The sequence below is a fragment of the Centropristis striata genome, chromosome 3 (genome assembly GCF_030273125.1).
Source record: "Centropristis striata isolate RG_2023a ecotype Rhode Island chromosome 3, C.striata_1.0, whole genome shotgun sequence".
NCBI lineage: Eukaryota > Metazoa > Chordata > Actinopteri > Perciformes > Serranidae > Centropristis > Centropristis striata.
Genome location: NC_081519.1, coordinates 40,564,140 through 40,583,180, shown reverse-complemented (window position 1 = coordinate 40,583,180; position 19,041 = coordinate 40,564,140). Strand labels below are relative to the sequence as shown.

Sequence of the window (19,041 nt, the reverse complement as noted above, 5' to 3'; positions counted from 1 at the left end):
ATTTGACAAAGATGATGACTTCTTTTTGAAGTTGTTTGTGGATCCATACTGTGGAGACGTGTGTGAAGTTGACAAACATACATTGGGTGGTCCTGGTGGTTCAGAGCAAGGTTATAATAGTTTTGGATTTTTCATTAGTTTTAGTTTTAATTTCGTTGTCAATTTTTGTTTTCAAATCCAGTTAGTTTTAATTCGTTTTTAGAGTGAGTTTGCTAGTTTTGATTAGTTTTATTTTTGGGAAAATGCTTAGTTTTAGTTTAGTTTTTATTAGTTTTAGTATTAGTTTTAGTTTTTTGTAATGGGGTATTTTTTGGGTCACAATAAATGTTTCCTTTATTTCCTTTGTCTTATCCATCTCAGCCCCAGTAAATATACTAAGTCATAAAACCAGATAGATGAAATAGATTTCATATCAACCAAAAAGGTTTATGTATGAAAAAAGTTGTCAAAGACGAAAACTAAGGACATTTTCACTATAATTTCAGTTAGTTTTAGTTAGTTTTGTAACCACACAATACAGTTTCAGTTAAGTATCGTTTTTTTTAAAAAACTCCCGTTTTTATTTTTATTTCAGTTAACGAAAATGTTTTTTCAATTCTAGTTTTTGTTATTTCGTTAGTTTTCGTTAACTATAATAACCTTGGTTCAGAGGAGCTTTAACTTCGGTTGTAAACATAAAGAACAGAGTTGACTATTACGCTTCAAAGTACATAGAGCGTTTGCATTGACAGTCACATAAAATTAAACTGCGTGACCTGTCAGTACAAATCGGTGACTGATGCATAACGATCAATAAGCTTCTTGGAGGTTCTTGGTTAGCGGCTTTGCCATGATGTGACACTTACGGCTCACTATGAGTAAACATTTCCTGGTGAGTCAATGTCTTTGACTTCCCCGTTAACGTGTATGGTCAACACACCGGGCTAGACACTTGCCTTGAAAACACACAAACTCCATCCTGACTCATTGAGTAACCACTCAGGCCTTATGGAATCAGCGCCATTTACAGGAAGCACAGCTCATAAATTGTGTGTAGTTAACGCTCTGTGGTTGCCCGACAACAAATATGTGTCGAAAGTATAGGTAAAAACAGCACACACTTAAATACACCATTAAGAGGTATTTATTCTAAAATCAGACATGACATTTGCAGAATGTGCAACGCCTACACTCAAAAAAATAACTCATTGGATGAACTCAATTCAATTGTGGGCAGAATTTCCATCCAACAAATATATGTAGCCCAAACTCAAAACAAGTGCATCGATGCAATATAATGTATTTGAGTTAATGTAGCTCACATTTTTACATTTGGTCGAACTCAAATTAAAAACATGTATGCATTGTATTTAAATTGAGTTACCTCAACTCATTTATGTCAAGGAGAGCTAAAATAAAGAAATTGTGTTCGTTCAACCTAAAAACATAGAATTGGAAAACTGAAACTCATTCTTTTTGGGTTGAAGGGAAGGACAGGAGAGTAAATTAATACATTTTAGGTTACACTTCTTAAACTAACTAAACTTTTGAGTGTAGTGTGAAAATAATTGCTGGTATAAATGCAAATATAAAATATATCCCACAGTATAATGTGAGCTCTTTAAATCACTTGTTTTGGTCCAACTAGCTGCCTCAGACCCAAAGAGAGCTTAAAGTTATTTAACATGGAGAAAAAGTCCTCACATCTGGAAAGCTTAAATAAGAAAGTGTTTTGCATTTTTGTTGTGCTTTTTTCCTGATCATTGACTTATACTATCAAACTATCAAACTGCATTTGACTAATCAATTAAATGACTATTTGAAATCATTATTTCAGATTTAAAATGAGCAAAACTAGAGGGCCACTAAATTTATTTTAATAAATCTTTACTTTTAGAACACATATAATTTTAAGCAATGGTTTAAATGTAGTCTTACACATCCTGCATATTTTAGTTTCTCTGAAGAGTTTTAATCTTTGCGGAGAGTTTTCACCGAGCTTTGGCGATGAGATGATAGCACATTTTTGAATCTCATATTAAGGGTATATTTAGACCAAACTAGAGTTTGGTGATTGTTGGACCTGTGGAAAGATTAACTAATGAAAAAGGGTTGGGTGACTTTTATTTTGTTTCTGTTGAGTTTGAATAAAGTGTTTTTAACCATGAGTTAACGAGGCAATGAAGCTAATCTTCAAGTTCAATTAAAGAGAGAAGCACTCATTCATAAGGTGTAAGCTGTATTTTTCTTTTTAATAGGAAAGTAGTGATGAGATGAGGTCTTTTCTTGACATTTTGTAATTTATTTTTATGTATTTATTGGACCAAAATGGCTAAGAGAGCTTGTGGAACATACACTGTAAAAAAAAATCTGTTTAATTTACGGTAAAATACCGGCAGCTGTGGTTGCCAGAACTTCACCGTAAGAAATACAGTGAGCGTATGTAAATGTAAATATCAGCAAAAAAACTGTAATTTATACTGAATAATCCCATTACTTTCAGGATAATTGTGTCATCATGGTATTTCTCCATTAATTATACATGAAAATTGTTTATTTTTACAGCACAACTGTGTGTTTTCTACAGTTTATGACAGTAGAATTTAAAGTTTTATGCTATTCTTTGATTTACAGTAATTAAAAGTATCTACTACGGTGATGTACAATGTTCAATTTTACGACCTATTTCTGATGTAATTTGACAGTGTTTTACTGTAATTTCTACAAACATTTTTTACAGTGTAGCACATTTGCCACTCAAACATCTCCCAGCTGATAAGGCGGGGGTTGGGGGATCGTTAGTGGGGGCACACACACACACACACACACACACACACACACACACACACACACACCTGTGTGGATATATCTGCAATCCCCAGTTGCTGGGCTGACGATGGCCGGTTGGAACATAAAACATTAGATGCTGGACACAAAATCAAAATACAACAGAAGCATACCTGCACAATAAGATCAGATGTTACTCTACACAAGGAAGGATTATTTATTTTAAGGATAAAACAGAGAGTAAAAGACTCTGGAGCTGTGGGAGGGACCAGATCAGTGTCTTCTCAACACTTTGTTCTACAAATGTAAAAAGTGTTTTAAGTGTTTTAATAATAGTGGGAACATATTTGCTAGTGTAAGTACAAGTAGTTGTAGTAAGAAGTGTCTGGCATGGTTTAAGACAAAGCCACGTCAGCTGTGATTTACTCTCTGGCGTGTCGTTTTATTGGCTTGCAGCCCCAGAAAGAGTTAGGAAACACACACACACACACACACACACACACACACACACACGCACGCAAGCACACACACAGAGTAAAAAGCCCCAACTCTACAGGAACTGCTCCAGCCCAGACAGGGGCTGAATTGTTTTGTTTCCATAGTGACCTGGCAGCACACAGCTGACTGCGGCAGGAATACACACAGACAGACACACACACACACACACACACACACACACACACACACACACACACACACACACACACACACACACTACAGTGAATGGACTGATGGATGGACAGTGGAACACACAAAGGGAGGAGAGATATGGGGGAGGGAGAACAGGAAGGGAGAGAAGGTAAGACAGGAGAGGAAAAGAGGGGAAGTGAAATGGGAGTAGCTTGGTAGAAAAGAAAAGAGTGAAAGGCAGATAAGCAAATGCAGAACAGAGAGGGAAAATGTGTGTGGGTGGGATTAACAGAATCAAAACATATTCAACAATTTCACTACATAACCTTTATCCCTGCCTCAGCAAAGGATCGTCTTTCCAAACTCATGTTGTCCATTGTTCCCCACTACACAGGCTTTACTCCCAAACTATCAAACCTTATGAACCCTCCACACGGACCGAATAATCTCATCAGTCACACAGGCAGAAACATGACACCTAAAGATGGAGGGGAACTTCATACTCTTTTTTTTTTTTTTTTTTGTTGCCAGAAGCAGCGTAGGTGGAGAAAAACTTTAAACTTTTAGAGTCCAAGCCAGCCAGCTCCCTCCCTCCCTCCCCCCCTCTTTCTCCCCTCTGCTGCCTCTTGGTTTCTCCCTCTGTGTGTGTGTGTGTCTCTCTGTCTTCACATGAAAGTGATAGATCTAGGGCTTTATGACCTCTTTATAGACACAAAGACTGCATTGAGATCAGGGTAGAAAGAGAGAGAGAACCAGCCTTCCACTCATCACAACACCCTTTCTTCATCTTTTTTTTTTTTTTACTTTCCCCCTCTCTTACTTACACTGGTTTTACACTAATGTTCACCAACCAATCAAGTGGCTGGACGCTGCTAACCACTGGGCCACATGGGGCAGTGATTGGCCGGTTGGCTCAGCACCAATGACGGTGCGGTAAAAAGACACGAAGGCAATTTCTTCCCACCCCGTTTGGCTTATTTGGGATATGTGGACCCTTCAACAAGCCATCTTCAAACTGCAGTGGTGGGAGCTAATTCCACTCATACGACAGGCACTGACATCAATGAGCAACTGCTGCCTGATTGTTACCATATGGTTCAACAAGCTCCTCAGTATGTGTGTGTGTGTGTGTGTCTGCCTTCAGTATTCCTCAAGGAGCAACATTTCAACACAGAGCCACTGACTTAACAATGTGGAAATGGGAGAGATGGGAATCCCCCGATTTCTGCTAAGGCTGCAATTTGTGTTTCAAAACAATGTTGTTACATAGTAACAGAATCTAATCTGATAAGTAAATCATAACCAGCTTCTCTGCATTTGGAGCTGGATTTGAAGGCACGTCATTTTTGCACTGTTCGGTTACAATATATGTGACTTACGATGGGAGAGCAGGCAGTGCATTTGTCGAAGGCCAGGCTTGCAGGCAGGACGTTGTCAAACCTGGAGAGGAAGCCTCGGATCTGTGGAGGAGAAGTCAACACGTCAGAAAGTGACATAAAACAGAGGAGTAAAATAGCACGGCAGCACTCAAAAATGGCACACTACTTTTACAACCAAGTTCATAAACAATGAAAACTCTTAAAGAGATGACAAACATGATTGCTAAGGAGAAAAATAAGCAGCATATGAGTTTATTGAAGATTAAAGTGACTTATTCACTTTGAAAGAATGAGGCAGCCCTGATACCTTCATTCTTTGTAAGTGAATGTAAACTGTAAAGCAGTAAAGATTAAAGCTGCAGCTTCAATGTTTTGGAGGCATTTTGACTTTCTGCATTTTAAAATCATGCAGAGAGCGCCCTCTGGTGCCACAGAGGCTACAGACATGTTTTTAAGTAAAACATTTTCAGCAAATCTCTACTGAAAACTACTGAAAGCTTTCACTCCTATTTATGGATACAGTAATTATGGCTAATTACCTCCATTAGTGTCTATAGAACCCCTCCACACACACACACACACACACACACACACACACACACACACACACACACATAGACCAACAACTCTTTAGTGACACATGTTGAAACACTCGTCACCAATATATTCCTTTCATCACTTCCCTCCTCCTCTCTTAAACCCACATCCTCCCGTTTTAAAAAATTAAACAAAAAAACATCATCCATTATGTTTTTCTGGTGTCGCATGTAGACCAAATCATTAAATAACTTCCTGACTATGATTATTATTAATATTATATTGGTAAAACTGACAAACTTTTGCGAACATTTGTGAAAAAAGCAAGTGAACAGAAGCAGAAATGAGAGGCTTTCAGCTTTTAGATCCTGGTTCATTCTCCATCACATCTTCATGCGACCTCATTTCAATTACTCTTCATGAGGCCAAATGTGTGGCAATCTTAGGCTATTAGGATAAGATGTACATTTCTAAATTTGTGAGTGAAAATCAAATACAATTTCGCTTCACGGCGCTTCATCTCGGAAGACATTTCAATTCAATCAGATTTACTTTTACAGTTCATTCCTTTTCCTTCTTGTGTTTTATATCTTCACATCTGTGCGCTGATTTTCTCAACCAAAATGTCACATTCAATGATGTACAAAGAGGAATAAAAAGGCACAGAGGGATTGAAAAATGTCACGGCAACCGGCAGCACAAATGTAACATGAATGTGAGAAGACAAGAGGCGGCACAAACATGTCCAGTGTATGAATGAACCAATGATGTGAGTGGACGAGTGAGTCAGAGCAGTGGGTGAGCGTGGGCAAGTGAGATGGACTTGAACAGCAGCTCTACTTAAAACTGCACAACCTTTACAGAGAGAATATAGAAAAGAAGGTCCAAGTTTATGTAGGTATTGCGAAGAAATGAACTGCTTCCAGCTAGTGCCTGCTGCTTCCTGCTTTTATCACTGGCAGTAGCTTTCATTTTAACAGCGTATGGTAATACAAGAACATTAATAATAGTGGTTGAGGCTCTGCATGTCAGACTTGTGACATTTTAGAAGCCGAAAATCAGTAGCTGCTTCATAAAGTGCTGATTTTAAAAGGAACGACAATGTTGCTTTACTCATTTAGAGCAGTAGTTCTCAACCTTTTTGAGGCACGACCCCCAATTTAACATGCATGTTAAATCTCACTGAACACAATGTCACAGTTCAGATCATACAAAAAAGAAACAAAATGACCACAAAAAGACACAAAATCACCAAAAAAAGAAAACAAAATGATAAAAAAAGACACAAATTGACCACAAAATTATAAAAAAAAAGACACAAAATTACCAAAAAAAACCCCACAAAATTACCAAAAAAGACACAAAATTACCAAAAAAAGAAAACAAAATGATAAAAAAAGACACAAATTGACCACAAAATGATAAAAAAGACACAAAATTACCAAAAAAAACCCACAAAATGACCAAAAAAGACACAAAATTACAAAAAAATGACACAAAATGACAAAAAAAAAAAAGACATGAAATGACCAAAAAGACTAAAACACATGAACACTTTAACACAGTGGAGACAGAGCTGACTTCCAAAATGATTTGGCGACCCCCAGAAATCATCTCGTGACCCCCAATTGGGGTCTGGACCCTAAGGTTGAGAATAGCTGATTTAGAGGACTGGAATAAAGACCAGTTATTGCTACTGTCAAATGTACAGTACCAGTCAAACGTTTGGACAGACTTTCTCATTCAATGTTTTTTATTTATTTATTTATTTTAAATATTTTCTGTAATATAGAAAATCAGAACTATGATGGAACACATATGGAATTATGTACTGAACAAAATAGTGTTAAACAAACCAGAATATGTTTTAGATTTTAGATTCTTCAAAGTAGCCACTTTTCGCTTTGATAGTCTTAGACACATTAAGAAGGCAAAAAATTCCACAAATTCAATTTGACAAGATGCACCTCTTAATTGTAAACCGTCCAGGTGAGCAGCTCATTGATCTGACTGAGAGAATAACAGAAGTGTGCAAAGCTGTCATCTAAATAATAGGTGGATACTTTCGAAGAACCTAAAATATAAAACAAATTCTGGTTTGTTTAACACTTTTTTGTTTGCTACATAATTTGTGTTCTGCATAATGTGTTCTTTCATAGTTTTGATGTCCTCAGTATTAATCTATAATGTTGAAAATATTAAAAATAAATATCTACCATTGGAATAAATTCATAAACCATTGAATGAAAAGGTGTGTCCAAACTTTGAACTAGTAGTGTATTGTGTGAATATCAGACACCCCGATTCCAAAAACACACCAGTTTAATAGTGTAATGTAAACAGGATGCTGTAATTTACTAACCCTGTTTTGACATATTTTCAATTTTAAAACTGTACAAAGACAATATATTTAACGTCCAAACTGATTTGTTCTTAGAAATGTATAGATGCTAGAATTCTGAATTTGATTCATACTGTTTGTTTGTTTTTAGTTTCAAGTGTTTTGGAATCGGGGCTCTGATTAACCATTGCACCATTAGATTTTTTTTTTTTCTTTGTTTCGTTTTTCTCTCTTATTTCTTTCTTTTCTCCTTATTCTTGTATAGATTTATGATGATTTTAAACTCTAAGCAATATTTATACAGGGTTTATTTTTTATTTATTTTTCCTCAGGGTAAATGTATATTGTAATTGTTTGTTATTTTATTCTATTTTGTAGATGGGGTAACTATATATTGGATTTTTATAGTATTGTGATTTTGTATGTAGTTGTAAAAGCCCAACTAGGGACAGGAGTTGAAAATTAGCTGAAGCTATATCTCTGTATGCAGCACATCAGATGCATGCCCTGTATCTATGCTAACTGCATTGTCCCTATCAAATAAAATAATAAAAAAAATAATAATAATAAAAAAATGGATACAGCATAGTATCGTGATAGTTTGCAGGCAATATTATATCGATTCATGGCCACCGAGTATGGATATTAAGCTCTCTTTTAGACATGTATTCAGAATATAATGGAGATACTGGTATCAAATAAATCCAGAAGATCTAAGGAATCTATGGGCACCATGTGCATCAGGATTTTGTGTCGGGAAGTTGTCGAAATAACGCTTCAAAGTTAGGCTTTATTTTATGTTTCATTCAAAAAAATCCCAAGCAGTGAATCTTAAAGTGAGGAAAGTTTGAGAAAATGCAGCAATCCATACGTTTGATGACTGAATACTTTGTTGGTCAGTCTGTGGGTTTGGCTCTCAGTGTAGAGAAATAAAAAGACTGATTGAGATGAAGAATTTTCTCTTATTTGACAGAACAATTTTTGATTGAATTTCATTTTTGTGGACACAAAATGCAGTTAAACAGTTAAATCGCAATATATTGTATCGCAGTAATCACCATATCGCAAAACGGTGTGAAATGATTCCCACCTCTACTTTCAAGTTTCTGCATAATGTGGATTATTTGACCTGACTTGGGCTCAGATACACAAACTTACACCAAAACAGGCACAGAGGATCTCTTTGGGTTTTAGAGATGGTCCGAGAAAACGCTGATTTATGAGTTTTAGAGATGTTTAGAAATGTTTTAAGACTGCACAACAAATATCAGATCAAAACTTGGTGCCATAAATACCTTAACAAATAAAAAACAATATACATGTATAGGTATTCACAATGTAATATAAATTGTTTATAGTATATGTATATATATAATTATTTATAATATTTGTATGTGACTATATTGATTATTCATATATGTATTTATATACTGACCCGTTAAGGGGTAGGACTAGTTTTTTTACTTCTTCCTACCCCCTTTCGAGCTTGCAGAAAGTGTCTGTTTTTTCAATTTTTTTGCTTTTTTGTTTTGTTTTTCATTTATTCATCTATTAATATTTAAACTTGTTTTTTTTTTATTGCTTGCATGTTCGAAATAAAAGACAATCAATTAAAAAAAAAGGGTTACAGCACTGACAAATGTTGGCATTTCCCTGTTCGGATAAAAGTAAGAAAAAACAAATCACGTAGTTCCTGTAAACCACCACTAGCTGTCACTGTGGTACTATGGAAAAGATAGCCTGCAGCTTCAAAACATCTGCAGTGTTGTATTAGCAGTAAACAGCTGGATTAACAGGCATTCCGCTTCATATTATATACAAAACTATACACACACACCCACACAGAAGCAAGGATATACACCCTCATGCACATTATCTCCCTGTATTTCTCTCTCTATGGTCATTATTATCTTATTCCCTCGCCTTCACCCTCTCTCTCGCTCTACAAAACAACCCATTAGCATGCCACTTTTCTCTGGATTATTTGGTTGAAATACCACGAGCGGTGGAAGCGTCAAGCAAATGGCAGGAATTCAGATTGTCAGGGTGATGAATACTGATGATGATGCAAATGGAGGTGGTGAGATACTTGAGTATGTGACAACAGTCAGTGAGCAAAAGGGCACAGCTTGGATAGCTGCAGATTAAATGCTCTTCCTCTATTTGGTGACAACCCCCCCAAGTCTAAAGTATATAATCAATATTTCAGTTATGCTTAGAAAAGTTTTTGTATACAGAAGAGCATTCTTGGAAAAATACTAATTTAATGTGAACTAAGGAATCATTTATCAATGTTTTTAAGACAGATTGCCCTTCAGGTCTTGGTCAGATAAGAAAATGATTTTTTTTTTTAATATTATATGTTTTACTGTTTTAACTGGTCTTTTTTTTTTCTTTTACATCTCTGACCTCATACTATTATTCACACACATGTTATCTGTCAAACCAGTTGATGGAGTTTGATCTTTAAATCACTAAATGTATAAATCCAATCTCATCTCATCCAGAGTTTAGAGAAAGGACACGGTACGTATCATTAAAAAAATAATAATATTTCATCAATAGTTATACACAAAATACACATATACATACTCCTTCTATCTATCAAAAAACACTGAACAAAGGACAGATTATAGTAAAATGGCTTCAGAAGGGCACACATTCAGTCATGCAGAGGTAACACACACAAATGAAATTCCCTTTCTTCTCCAAAGTCTCAGCTGGCCAACTCTGTGCCTATTACCACATATTATGTTTATATATTGAGGCCTATATTTACCTCACTAAAGAACTAAAAAAAGAACCACTTCTTCCAGTCGAATTTAAACTGACCTCAGCTCCCCTGCTCCTTCATCTCTGAACTGAATTAATTTTGTTCTCCACAACAGCAGCACTTCAGATCTAATCATGGTTTGTTATGGTGAGCCACAAGGCTCTATCCTCGGCCCATTTCTTCTTTTGAGCATCCTCACTGATAATACAAAGAAAAAGATTTAGTCCAAAAGATAATACATGCATAGCTGCAGTGAATATTATAAAACGTCTTTCTCTCACAGACGATAGGATTCATGTTGTTGGTGAGACAATGCAAAGAGCTCTATCTTCTCTTCATTGTGAAGCTTTTACAGTACTTGCAGTCTCTTAATTAAAGGGCTGGTTTGGATTTATTGAAGTGGGGTTGTATGAGGTATTTATCCATAGTCAGTGAGTTACCTGAAGTAGAAGGCGGACAGCACATGATCAGTTTAGAGAAGCAGGTAAAAGAACTGAGATGGTAGCTAAACACTGCAGTGGGCGGGGCAGTAGCTAAATTTAGCCAACTAAAAAAAAAATCTATAGCGTGTCTGCTATATCTACAATATTTTCACTGCTTTACTTTGCTGTTAGACAGGTCTTTCTGACGTGTACCGGAAGCTGTCATTTTCAGCTATGCTTTCTTTAAAGTCACCAGACTCCATTGACTTCATTTTTTTGTTTGTATAATTGTTCGACTTTGGTGAATCTGAACTAACCCTTTAAAAACACACAACTTAATATGGATAGTACCCAAAAGATCCAAACAATCCAAACAAAGATTTTTTTTCTCAAATTTGTGTCTGATGTTTCACTTTGAACACATCGAGTGACCATTAAAATTTCAAGAATAAACCCCCTGTGCACATCAATGTCATACAGAACAACTGTAGTTAAAATAATATCACCTTTGTGAATCCTTCCAATAGTTTTTAAATGTTGTTGACGCTGTCAGAGAGATGTTGAGCTAGCTTAGTTTAAAAGGTGTTGCTAGAATGATGGATTCTGGGATTTTGGAATCATGTTTCCGTGCATAAAGTGACAGCAGTGCAAACACAAGACAATATTGGCACAGGGTTGTCAAAAAAAGTTTTAAAAAGTTTGTCATTAACCATCCTCTTTGTTCAACAGAAAAACATTTTCACACATCCACATTACTAACTCTTGTTAAAATGGTTAAATTAGCTCTTTCAACTGGTAGGTAATTTGCAAATGGAGTGTTTTTATATAGCTCTTTACAGCACAAGATATCATTCAGCTATTCATGCACACATTCATAAACAACACGATTAAAAGTCAATCATAGTGCAGCATAGAGTGTGTTTCACTTTTGCTAACAGCTCTGAAGTGTTAATTATGGATCGACTCTGAAAAATATGTGACTTTAAGTGCGACATCTGTAAAAAAAAATAAATAAAATTGATGGATTAAATCAGCAGGTTGTTTTTTATGAATTTCAAGCTAGCTAGGTGCTGTGACTGTGTAGGGTCAATGCCATGTGCTAATGCTAAGCTAACTGAGGCAACTGTACAGATGAAGTGATTCTCTGAAATGAGATAATGGACTTGTAAGCACCCTTTAAAAGCACTCAGTGATCATGTTGTTCAGGAGAAATACTTCACTGAGACGAGAGTGAAAGCTGAGCATTCTTAGAAAAAAAGCTGATGGTACATCACTAAGATCTCTCTCTCTCTCTCTCTCTGTATCGACCCACAGCTAAACTCCATACTAGTGTTGCTAGAATACAACTTGTACTTCATGCTGAGGCAAGACATGTCATCGAGGCCAGAACATTCAAGCGTCCTCCAACACGAGCTGGCTGAACACATAACAGGCGTTTAATTCACCACTTGTTGCCATATATGTCGTTAAGAGTCTGCTGATCACAGGATGTACACTCTTGTCTTTTCCAATTTTATAGAAGGAAAAGCACTGTCAGTATCCATCAGAGAGGATAATCTCTTCGTTGTTTAAGAAATGTTTTTCATGTGTAAAAAATACACTACCGGTCAAAAGTTTTAGAACACCCCAATTTTTCCAGTTTTTCATTGAATTCAAGCAGTTCAAGTCAAATGAACAGGTAAACAGGAAAGGGTACAAAGGTAAGTGGTGAACTGCCAGAGGTAAATAAAAAAAGGTAAGCCTAACCAAAACTGGAAAAAAATGTACATTTCAGAATTATGCAAGTAGGCCTTTTTTCAGGGAACAAGAAATGGGTTAACAACTTAACTCTATGGAGTCTGGAGGCTATTTTGTCCATTTTTTAATTATTTTCATGTCTTTGTAAGTCATTTTGTGTCTTTTTTTGGTCATTTTGTTTCTTTTTTTTGTCATTTTGTGTCTTTTTTTGGTCATTTTGTGTCTTTTTTTTAATCCTTAAGTCACACATAAAATGTGATTTTGTATCTTTTTTTTACTTTCAAAACACTATCATGCTCAATAAAGAATTTTAAATGTTGCAAATGTGCATTAATTTCAGAGTACACTGAGACATTAAACTGCATAATTTTCAATTCAATTCTGGAAAAGTTGGTGTGTTCTAAAACTTTTGACCAGTAGTGTACATTTTAATACTCTTTTACCTACTGCCATCATTGTCTATTACAACACTGATACTCACATTACATACTGTCAACACTGCATTCTTTTATACTTCTTACTCAGGGATAATGTCACTTTCTGTCTTATTTATATTCTATCATTTTGTGTATTATAGTATGTGTCTTACTAGTATTTTTTAGTATTGTTTTATAGTACACGGTGGCCCATAAAGTTGGAATAACTTCGTTTTTCAGACACAATCCTCTGTTAATAGTGGTTTCAATTTCATTGTGATGTGTTTGTAAGAGATTGATTAATATTGTTTTGAGAAGATATACACTTTATCTGCCAAACATAAATCACATTGTCACAATCATTTCATGGAAAGAGTTAAAGAAAATATTTTATTCAAACTTTATGGGTGACCTTGTATTCTGTATATAGCATTTCTAAATATTGTTTTATATATACACTATTGTGAATATTTCTGTTGCATCTACAATTGAGCTCCTACGGCATTTTATTGTACTTGTACAATGAATATAAAAAAACAAGCACTTAAATGTACCCGTCTTCTTGTGCACACTGCATTGCTTTATGCAGTCATTTATCTTGAGTTATTTATTGTTTCAGAAGCCTGAAATTGTTTTTTATTGGTTAACTGTTGCATTTTGTTGTAGATACTGGTTTACATGGCCACTGCTTTTATGTTTTTTTTTTCAAGGACTTTCAAAACGACTAAATCAAACTTCCATCCAGAATGTTTGGCACTCTTTTAAAGAAGCTGCACTACATTATATTCACCTTATCCTTCAATACATAACCTGAATTCTTATTCTTTGTGGCAGATGCAACTTAACGTTAAGTCTGGAACAACAAGGTTGTTCACAGTGGCTCGTCAGACCTCTGAGAATGGTTAGGTCAAGGTAGCTACTGTAACAAAGACACACACACACACACACACACACACACACACACACACACTATAAAACACACTGAGAAAAGAAGAAATATAAAAGAACAGAAAGAAGAGAGAGAATTTCAACACAGGCATATTGGAGCAGCAAGCTGGTGGAGGTGAATGGAATATAAAGACGTGTGGCTGCATGTGAGGGAGTTGGAGTGTGTGTGTTCTTGTACTTCCTACATAGTGGGGACCGGAACACGTTTTTAACCAACAGAGTGAGGACATTTTTGCAAAGTGAGGACATTTCGGCCGGTCCTCACTTCTTTAAAAGGTTTTTTTTAGATTTCAGACTTTGTTTTAAGGGTTAAAGGTTACATGATAATGATAATTAACTGAAACTGTATTGTGTGGTTACAAAACTAACTAAAATTGTAGTGAAAATGTCCTTCGTTTTTGTCTTTGTCAACTTTTTTCATACATAATGGAGATGGATAAGGCAAAGGAAATAAAGGCAAAATTTACTGTGACCTCTTTTAATCTCCCACCCAACAAATACCCCATTACAAAAAACTAAAACTAACAAAAACTAAACTAAAACTAAAGCATTTGAAAATAATAAATACTTAACTAAAACTAAAACTAGCAAACTCACTCTAAAAACTAATTAAAACTAACTGAATTTAATAACAAAAATTCACAACAAAATGAAACTAAAACTAATGAAAAATCCAAAACTATTATAACCTTGCAAGGGAATTCACGATTACAATAAGGGTCCTCACAAAGATAGAAGTACAAGAATGTGTGTGTGTGTGTGTGTGTGTGTGTGTGGGTGTGTGTGTGTGTGTGTCTGACCTGATGTGGTACTAGACCCAGAGAGGTGGGAGGTTCGTTCATCCTGTCATCACTGCTGCTGGCTACTGCGTAGCCTCTGAAAGAGGAAAAGAGAGGGAGAAAATTATACACTTGACCCTTTTCCTTCATTTGCCATTTTCTTTTTGTACATGAATGCAACCATAATTTGGGTAACTATGGCAACATTTTTCCTGCATGCCTTTTAAAACTAGAATGAAAATTTGAGAGAAAAAGCAGTAAATCTCCCTAAACATGTCAGGTACGAGCCTAACACATAACCCTAATGCAGGGCGATTCATTGTAGCAAATATACATTATATAAGAAAATACCATGTCATAAACAACCTGGTCTCACAGAAATCCGTGAAATAGCCACGGATTTGCTTAACTCAAAATCCGTGGAATAGCCACGGAATCACTCAAATTTCCGTGAAACTGACACGGATTTCGCTACAATGCAAGTTAATGACAGTCATATCCCGTGGCTATTCCAACATACAAAGTGATTATGTACATTCACTGAGAAAATATTTAGAAAATTAAACATATATTTCTCGCTAGAAATGTGATCAAAATCCATTTTTATGCAGAAACTAAGTCAAAATATTGATTTTTTTCACCAAAAATGAGAGAACTGTCCGCCATGTTTTTTGTTCTGACCGACGGGACCTTGAAAGTCACGTGACTTGGAACAAACCAATAGCCACGGGATATGACTGTCATTAACTTGCATTGTAGCGAAATCCGTGTCAGTTTCACGGAAATTTGAGTTATTCCGTGGCTATTCCACAGATTTTGAGTTAAGCGAATCCGTGGCTATTTCACGGATTCCTGTGAGACCAGGTTCATAAACTAGGAATTTGGTCTATTTTTGAAACATAAGATATTCTGTTTGCTTTGAAAGTTTTACATTTTCCACTGAATATGATCTGCACCAGTAAATCTAGCCAGGTTTAAAAGATTTGACTCTTAGTGGATAACAATAAGGAAAATATCAAGTCTTATACTGAGCTCAGGGTAAGTCTGCGAAGTAAGAAATGTCTGTCAAACTGCCGCAACATTAATCCGTATGTGACAATTTCCTAAAGCCCGTGGTTGTTCATGTGAACGCCAGTGTGAGGGCCTTAAAAAAGGGATAAAAGATGGAGGACAGGGGGGTTTAAAAGAAAGGAATAAACACAGCTCTGAAGGGAAAAACAAGGACGCAGAGAGGGCAGATGTAGGAGAAGGAGATCTTGTTGTAAAGGAAGGAGTTACACAACCACAGAGGTACATAAACACTCTCCTTCTCTTTTTTGCTTTCTAAGCTTTTTATCCAGGAAAGGCAGAGCAGCTCTGTAACGGCTTATAACATCTCAGAACACTCTGAGAGAAAATGGCTGTCTTATCGGGCCCGGCAAGCGGCCACTTCAGTACGACTTTCACCCAAACAGGCACACACAATTACATTTACACAAAGACACATCTGTGCACACTTAATATGCATGAAAACATCCCCATCAGTGTTTTTCAATTTTTAAAAAAAAACTTTATGAGTTAAAAATATCGAGCAAGCGCAGATTGCAGAGTGTACTTGAGAGCTTTTCAAGCATATAAGTGAACGATGGATTATAAATTGCAACAAAGCTTCAACAGTGAACATTAGTTTTTGGGCTCATGTGAAATGTGTCTAGCTGTCCTACAACCAAATTAAGGATACTACCTGCGGCGTAGCACACTACATGCTGCTGCAGCAAAAAGAAAAAGTAAGCAAGCAAGACTTAGTGAAAGTTTAGGAGCCATAACCTTAAAACACAATCTGCTTTTAGCTTTAAGCCTGGAGCGAGGTACCAGCATGAAGCCCTTTTTTTCTTTCTTTTTAACTATTTCTTTAAGTAGCTTTTCCGTATCTGTATTGACGGTCGAAGGACAGAGGATGTTGCATTCTGTACAGACTGTAAATGATGTATATGGCATTTCTTATTGTCATATAGTTTTCCTGTAAAATTAATTTCTTTTTCTGCCTTCCACTCTGAATGTGTTTCCGATGGAAGCACAGCATATAAAGAAATAAATAAAGAACACAATGTATCATCTACAATAGAAAGAATAATAGAGAAATGATGGTGCAAAATTCTATGGAGACAGTTGGTAAATGTCTGAGTGTGTGTGTGTGTGTGTGTGTGGGGGGGGGGGGGGGGATGGAGAGTGGTGGGTTCTTAGTCAACAATTTTGTAAAGTTATTGATTAGTTGATGAAATCTACTAGTTTCTACTAGCTTCTGTTTACCGGAGATGTTCACAGAAGTTTCTTGGAATCGAGTCCTTGGGCAATTTCAAAACCTCAACATTTCCTGCCGCACATGAAGGTCATTTCACTCATTTAACCACAAATAGAGAAGCAAAGATGAAAGACTGTGCCTGGTGCTGGAGCGTGTTGCAGGAAACGCATTAAGCGGAGGTGCTTAAGTGCTTAAGTAAGTGTTTTGTTTTGTACCCTGATGGTAGTTTTTTTTTTACTTTTGTACTCTTGTTTTTGGCCTGAGGGAAGTGTGAAAAACCTTCTATGGACTCTGCGGTGGTAGATGTCCTGCAGAGATGGCATCCTTTATTGGATTCTAATTTTAGTGTTTTAGTTGAAAAAACAAAAACAAACCTTTTAGAACCGAATCTCTATTGGATGAGGATTTGGCATTTTTCGTCACCATGCTGAGTGGTGTATATCCCCGGCTTACAATAGGGGAGCCTGAGGCAAGATGCACAAGAGGTGAGGATCGATATGCTGCAAAAGTAAACTCAAGCGGTGATAAGGGACCATCCAGAACAACAGGTGAGCAGTGGGGTGTTTCCTGACAGCAACACAAACAGAGAAGGCTGAGGCTCACCAGAAATGACCTGCACTTAAAAATGTTTTCCTGATAACACAGAACTGAAGATTGTATGTATATAACTTTAAATGTATTATTGGAAATAAGCAGTATAAGCAGTATTAATAAAAAGGAGAACCTTTAATCAAAGTGCAACGATGACAACGACTTTGTCAATCAAGCAAAAAGAGCAAGATAAATTAGATTTTGCTGTATCGTTACAGATATGGTAAATAGTAAATGGATCACCAAAGCGCTTTACACTACACACTACGCTCATTCACCCATTCACACACACTCATACTGGTGTTAGAGGCTACCAGGGCACACTGGTGCCACCTGCCACCATTGAGAATTCATTCACACACCACATGAACGCATCATCGGGAGCAATTTGGGGTTCAGTATCTTGCTCAAGGATACTTCAACATGTAGGCTGCCACGGTCGGGTATCGGACCACTGTCGTGGCAATTTTAAAAACTGCATTAAGTTAATGGGTGAGCTGGCCAAACACAAAGCACTCAATACTCTGTTCAGCAAGATTTATTAGCACATTCATATTCCATACACCGCGCAATTCCGAATGGCTATTTTACAGTACAACAAAGCCCCGTACACCGCTCGACTTATGACTGTTGCACTTTTCAACATTGGCTCTACAGCAAGACTCAATGTGGCCCTATCTTCCTGCCCTATACATCACATCAGGACAGACCCCACTGGTCAACACGTTCCCCTCAGTCATGGTGTTAGAAGAGTTGAGTTCAAAGCGTGAGTTCCCAGAAGGCTTTGTGTCTTGAATACCAAGTAGGTCGCCGCCTACTTCATGTCCCACCATGCAGGAGACACCACATTTCCTTCATACCACCAACATTCCGATCAGTATGCAACTGATCTATAGATGTAAGGAGTTACCTTCCTTCTTTATTAGTTGCTGAATCAGAACAAGCACATACAGTACTCACTGCAGCTCAAGACCTCATACTACTAATGCATGAGCAGACTGTATGCCTATTATTACTCCTACTATAATTCCTAATAATTAGTCTCCATAACTTGTGGAAGTCTGCTGTGCTTACCCTTCACTGTGCTGCAGAATGGACACCATCATCTCCACAGCCAGGGCTCCAGCTATCATGGCCAGGCCTGGTCGGCTCACTGTGCACTGCTGATCCAGAGTCCGATCCCTGGTTGACTGTTTACAAGGAAAAAAACAAAAACCTAAAGTAAACAACTGGCAAAGTACCATAAAAACAGCAATGAGATCAGGTTCCTTCTTCTGATCTTAGGAAAGAAGAAAACATAAGTTTGGGCAATGAGCTAAACACTAAATGTGTTTTAGAAGGCAGAAAATTCTTCCATTTTATCTCCAACAGGTTAGGATTATGCGGTTATACAAAGTGAATTATTATTATTAGCTAAATGTCTTGATTGTGCAATGGCTGA

General features: G+C 36.6%; 1 protein-coding gene across 1 annotated transcript in view; it reads right to left on the bottom strand.

Moving 5' to 3' along the window:
* atg7 (ATG7 autophagy related 7 homolog (S. cerevisiae)) overlaps window positions 1–19,041 on the bottom strand; it is a 97,472-nt gene that overhangs the window by 45,121 nt on the left and 33,310 nt on the right. Inside the window, exons 15-17 of the mRNA XM_059327379.1 lie at window positions 18,675–18,790; window positions 14,750–14,825; window positions 4,776–4,856 (exon numbers count right to left, since the gene is read on the bottom strand). Of these exons, the coding sequence (XP_059183362.1) occupies window positions 4,776–4,856; window positions 14,750–14,825; window positions 18,675–18,790 (273 nt within the window). The remainder of the gene's footprint in view (window positions 1–4,775; window positions 4,857–14,749; window positions 14,826–18,674; window positions 18,791–19,041) is intronic.